The 6,000-nt window shown below is 43.4% G+C and overlaps 1 protein-coding gene across 5 annotated transcripts in view; it reads left to right on the top strand.

Annotated features, from left to right (window-relative positions):
- Positions 1-6,000, top strand: part of PHTF1 (putative homeodomain transcription factor 1) — a 59,241-nt gene that overhangs the window by 19,664 nt on the left and 33,577 nt on the right. For 3 of the 5 annotated variants that reach the window (XM_075615297.1, XM_075615299.1, XM_075615300.1), the window contains 3 exons: positions 1-33; positions 1,244-1,270; positions 3,705-3,863. The exon at positions 1-33 is cut by the window's left edge and continues 37 nt beyond it. In XM_075615297.1, coding sequence (XP_075471412.1) covers positions 1-33; positions 1,244-1,270; positions 3,705-3,863 — 219 coding nt within the window. The remainder of the gene's footprint in view (positions 34-1,243; positions 1,271-3,704; positions 3,864-6,000) is intronic. The other 2 variants (XM_075615298.1, XM_075615301.1) reach the window with 1 other exon arrangement.

Raw genomic sequence — 6,000 nt, 5'->3', positions numbered from 1 at the left:
AATCTGACTTGATCGATGTTGACCTGGTCCGAGGTTAGTAAAAGACTGTGAAGCCCAATGAGCTCTACTACTGTTGCATCATCAAATCTGATATCCCGCTACTCAGTATATTGAATAGGGGACTTTTTTTTATTTTTAAAACCTACATCCCTTTGCATTCTGGAATGGTAGTACCGTGCTTAATTTTTAGAACGGACAGAACGGCAAATTCCACAAGTAGGTGTTAAAACCCAAAGGCAGTATTGCCATGCTGGTGCCATGCTTCCCTTATTCATAAGAATACGTCATTATTAACCAGAATGCACAGGGGGAAAAAACACTTAAAACTGCACCATAGTCTCATCAAAGGGACAATTCCGCCGAGATCAAAGTGTACTAATGGAAATGACATGTTTAAGAGGTGATTGATGCAAAATGTCAAAATAAAGCTGTGCTAAACTGTCTCCGGTGCAACAGCCGGAGAATTTGTGCTGCGGGGGGTCCCATTCGGAAGCATGAACCCTCCACAGGGCGACCACTGTCTCCAGCATAGTAGACTTTCACTTTTCCGGCTGAGGCATTGGAGACAGTAAGTCTGGCTGCATCTGTATATAAAACAAGAGTTTAAGCAGGCAGAGCCCCTGTCTCTCCCCTTCCCTTCATTGGCTCACTGATGAGGACAGGTTGTGCCAAGGATAAAGAAATCACTTTATTTGGCAAACACTCCCTCATTTAGAGGTCCCAAAGAAATGCAATTTGTAGGAGTATCGTCCACAACAGTGGTTTTCAACCTGTGTTTGATTAAGGAACCCCAAGTGAAATTCGGAGGAATCCCAGCCCTCTCTAATAGCACATCTGTGATCAGATGCATGGTAAATTCTTCTGTATTTGATACAAATTTCAAATGACCAGAAAATTGCATGGAACCCTGTATGGATGCCCGGGGAACTCAAGGTTAATAGGAACCCCTGTTGAAAACCACTGGTCTACAAGACTATCCTCATCTTCTTCATTGCTCTACTCTTTCACTCTTTGTCATGCTTGAAATCTTTTGCTGTCACCGTCCCTATATCTGTATCTCTCTTCCTCTCCCCATTGTGACGGGTAGGGGGTAGCCAGGCTATCAAATAAAGATTTAAGCCCGTTTGGTTACCCTTGATCCGTGTGTTGGGTTTATAGTGTCAGCTCTTGAGCCCAGTAGCTGTTTTTGCATCATGCATAATTATGCTGTAATAACGTATTTTATGTGTTTTTACCTTTCCAGGTGTGCCAGCAAGCAGGGATTGCTGTGGTATGAGTTTCAAGGGGTTTTTTTCAGAGAAAGTTTTTTCAGAATGTGCCTAGCTAGTAAGGGTCCAGAGTTTCTGGTTCCCCTAAAAATTTACCCAGGAATCAGGTCTAATTCCAGGATATATTAGGCACATGTCCCGGCAATATCTCCCCTTTAAACCACTTTCGCGACTCACCACTAGGGGTTTCCTGCTTCAGCACAGACCAGAAAGGTAAAAGGGATATATTGGGATGTGAAGTCCCAGAAACAGTCAAGAGGTCCCTAGGTTAAGGAGGGGGATACTCATTTATTGCCAATGTCACCCAGAACCTGTATAAGGGTTCTGAGGGGCTCCAATCATACTTATAAGCTTGTGAGGGGATTCTTATAATCCATTCTAAGTCTATGCAATAGTGTGTGGGGAATATAGGCTGATAGGAAAAAGTACACTTTTCTATTCTATTCCCCAGACCCATGGCTTAGGGATGTATTAAAGGTTTATTTTATTAATACCGGTATATCTAATGTAATAAAGTATGACTTATGGTGGTTTTTATATTACTATATGGCTCTTTGCAGTCAGCTGGGGCATATGTTTAAGGTGCCAGCTAGTCTGTATAGAATCCGTAGGATGAAAGAGGAGACGGGATGTTGAGAGGTGTCGGAGTGCTAAGTGGACGGAGCAGGGCGGAGTACTGGGTCCTGAAAACAGAGACCCCTTGTGGGGGGGACACCCTCTGGTCTGTTAGACTCAGTGAGGCCTGCCCAGCGGGAGGCAATGGGCTGGCTAGGGAAAAGATGGTGATCATCTGCACTTTTCCTATTGGCCAGAACATATGTCCCACCCACGGGCCGTCCCGACCCGGCTCAACATGCCCCTGATATCAGCCAGATGAGCACTGCTCTGATTGGCTGCTGAGAATGTTCTCTAGAGTTCTCCAAGATTCTAAGCAGTGTGTTCAGCAAGTAACTTCCAGACCTCTGGAGAGGGGGGAGGGGTGGTGTCTGGAACTGCAGGCTGATTTCAGTTCCAGGACATGGCAGGCTAAATCTCATTGTTTGGGGAAAATACTTAGGTAGGATTCCCTGCACCTAGGAGAGTAGTTTGTGTACCCCAGTTCCCAAATAAGTGTGTCTTTTCTTATGTAGTTTGTATAACATTGTATGTTTGCCTTTTCCTGTGAATACATTTACAATTTATTTCATTAACTTGTTTTGCTCAATATATGATCCGGATAAAAAGATGTAAATGGCCTGGTCTCCCGTGACACCCATCTTCTAGACCCATTTGAAAAGTCACCTTCAGAATGAAGCGTTTGAATAGCACTCACTGCATATGGCCTTTTACTTTACCCTACAGTATAACATTTCAACTACTTCTATCTCTGTATGTCTTATAACACAAACGTTGCAAGCACTTTGGGACATAAACCCTTGTCTCAATGTCTACTTCTATAGAGGACTAGTTAAATTGATAGTAAATTAGACGTGTGATCTCAACCGGATGAAATTCGATAAATCAGCAGTAGTCTGCATATTGTGTAGTTATTATCGTATCAGTATTTTCTACCCTCACTTTATTTGTAATACTTATAATACAAAAATAGTGGTAGAATTTAACTAAGCTCTAAATAAACATATTTCTGATTTCCCTTGTGGCCTTATTTTATATAGTTCAAAGTAGCCGTATTTGGCTGAATATCCCTATTGAAAAAGGGGATATCCCGACTGACAAAGGCTCGAATGGCCACCTCGAACTATATAGAATTATCCCCTTAGTCAGGTGAAGACAGCACTCAAACCTATATAAACATCATAATTAAACAAACCAATTAATCAAACCATCACATATTACTGGATAACCCAATGAATTCATTGCAAGAAAAGGTGTGGGAGGAATGTCATTAAAAGGATTTTTCATGTATAATTCCTAAAAGCCACCTCTGCATTTAAAGCTGCAGACCAAGCAATATCCTACGTGTAGTTTTTTTTAAAATAAATAAGTAATTAACTATGAGAAAATACTTGTGCCATTTTTTAAAAACAACTCAGAATGACATTTTGAATGTATTATAATGTAACAAGCATGTTTTGTTCCCATAGCAACCATTTACAAAGTTACATCCCCTTCCTCTTCTGAAGCAGGCTCTGACACACCCCTTTTTGAGCCGTGCGCTCTCTAGCAGTGCACCAATTGTAGCTAGCGACTGCCTGGTCACATGATCTTCTTCAAAGAACTTTGCATCTTTGGTCCTCTTCTGCTGCACTGACAGCCATTTAGTGAAACCCTGAGCCGAATCTTCGCCGATCAATTGGCAACTTCGCTAATTACTTATGATTGTGTGGATTGTATTAATGGCAATATTAAAGGATGGGGGGTGAGGGGGACAGACGCGTCAGCTTGGACTGCTACTTTAAACCAATAATTCCAATAACTGGCTGTCTTTCATATCAGGGTCAACGTTTGCCAAAGCTAAGCCGGAAAGCCCATGGACATCTCTCACACGGAAAGGCTTAGTAAGGGTGGTCTTATTCCCCTTGTTTAGCAAGTGGTGGATACAAGTGACCAGCCCATGTGTCTTCATCTGGTTGCTGATGCTATACCTCATGCAAGGTAGGAACCACACTTACAACTTGTAGATGATTGGTTGTGCTCACCAAATATAAGTAGTAACTGGAAAGAGGTTACCAGGTGCTTCCAGAAGAGGACAAACAGCTACTTCTATATTATTACAATGAGGAAAGTCTCCAGGAACTCCAGAATAGCTGAAAATTGCTTGAAATGTATTTTTTTACATTTTTTACACAGTGTCAAACCAACATTTTAGCTTATATAGGCCTTCATCAGGTTTTTTTTAAAACTTTTTAGTAAGGGTTAGGGTAACACTATGTCCCAGAACAGTCCCAGATTTTCATTAAATGTCCCGGTAATTTTATCAAAATCATTGAAATGTCCTGGTATGTAGCTTTTCCCTGTTCGGACTCACTTAAAACTCTTAAAACTGGAAAAATAGACCCAACTGGCCTGGTTTTAAGGATATCCCTGCTTCAGCACATGCGGCTCACACAGTCCCTGCTTCAGCACAGGTGGCTCAATTGAGCCACCTGCGCTCAAGCTGGGATATCCTTAAAACCTGACCTGTTGGGTGAGCTTGAGGACTGCAGTTGAGCAACCCTACTCCCCACCCTGATGAAGGCCTATACGGGACGAAATGCTGCTCTGACACCATGTAAAGCTTTTCTTTCAAGTACTTTTCAGCTTTTCTTTCAAGTACTTTTCAGCTTTTCTGGACTCCCTTGAGACTTTCTCCGTTCCATACTTAGACTAGTGTTTCTGGAGGTCCTCACAGACCAACTGTGCCTGAGTCAGAGGTCTCAGTTATTAAACAGTGCGGCAGAGCGCTAAGGACTATATTTTGGAAAGGTTTAAAAGGGAAGTTCTTCCGGCGGATTTATCACAGATGTCCTCACGATACTGTACAGTCAGGTGTCTGTTTTCACCTCTTTAGTTTTTTCCCCTGTCCATTGATTTGTTTCTTCTTAAACTGTGTTCATTATTCTGAAAAAGTGAGCCCAAGACCTAAATTATTAAGGCTGCGAAGCTCCTCCCAGTAAGGACATTCGTAGACCTGGAAGAACCTTATGTGAGAAGATTAGGATATGTTATGGTGATAAAACCTATTGTAGTCTGCATAAAAACCAGCTCTGTGCTGCCTGAGTGGAGAAAGTGAGAAAAAAACAGCAGGAGTTGTCGTGTGAATACTCTACTGCAGGCTTTGGGCCTTTCAAATGAAAATTTTAACAAAATAAAATTCAGCTAGGAAAGAAGTAAAATAGAAATAAATCCTGTGACTTCCTTTGGAAAGAAAATGGAATTGAAAGTTTGGGGATGCTCTAGGTGTGGTACTTAGAGTGTGAAAATAAACAATAGTGTTACTTCCTAGTATTATCACACATCCGCCCCGGTGCCTTCCACTGATAATATATCATATTTGAAGTATATTCACCTGTGTGCGTAACATCTTACTGCCTATTTACAGGCATACCCCGCATTAACGTACGCAATGGGACCGGAGCATGTATGTAAAGCGAAAATGTACTTAAAGTGAAGCACTACCTTTTCCCCACTTATCGATGCATGTACTGTACTGCAATCGTCATATACGTGCATAAGTGATGTAAATAACGCATTTGTAACAGTCTCTATAGTCTCCCCGCTTGCGCACAGCTTCGGTACTGTTAGGGAGCCGGTATTGCTGTTCAGGACGTGCTGACAGGCTAGGGTGACCAGGTGAAGTCCCGTTTTTTTAATCTCTGTCCCGGCTGCCCTGCATTCTGTAAAATTTCCCGTTATTTTGTGGCTGTTCCGCTTTTGACCATCAGAGTAGGGGGGGCAGCAGAGAGCAGACAATGCAGGGAGGAGAGATGGGGCCGGGTCTGTGCTGCGGAGCCCCAGCAGTGAGAACTTCCGGTGTCTGCTGCCAGGGCTCAAGATGGCTTCCCCCACCCATGCAGGTATGGTCCAGAATGGGGGACACAGACACACACAATATGAGGGGGAGGGGGATGGAAGAGACACAGAGAGAGAGGCAGGGAGAGAGAGCGAGGCAGGGAGAGAGAGCGAGGCAGGGAGAGAGAGCGAGGCAGGGAGAGAGAGCGAGGCAGGGAGAGAGAGCGAGGCAGGGAGAGAGAGCGAGGCAGGGAGAGAGAGCGAGGCAGAGAGAGAGAGCGAGGCAGGGAGAGAGAGCGAG

Source organism: Ascaphus truei, chromosome 9, assembly GCF_040206685.1.
Source record: "Ascaphus truei isolate aAscTru1 chromosome 9, aAscTru1.hap1, whole genome shotgun sequence".
In the NCBI taxonomy this organism is placed as follows: domain Eukaryota; kingdom Metazoa; phylum Chordata; class Amphibia; order Anura; family Ascaphidae; genus Ascaphus; species Ascaphus truei.
This window is presented reverse-complemented; position numbering and strand designations above follow the sequence as displayed.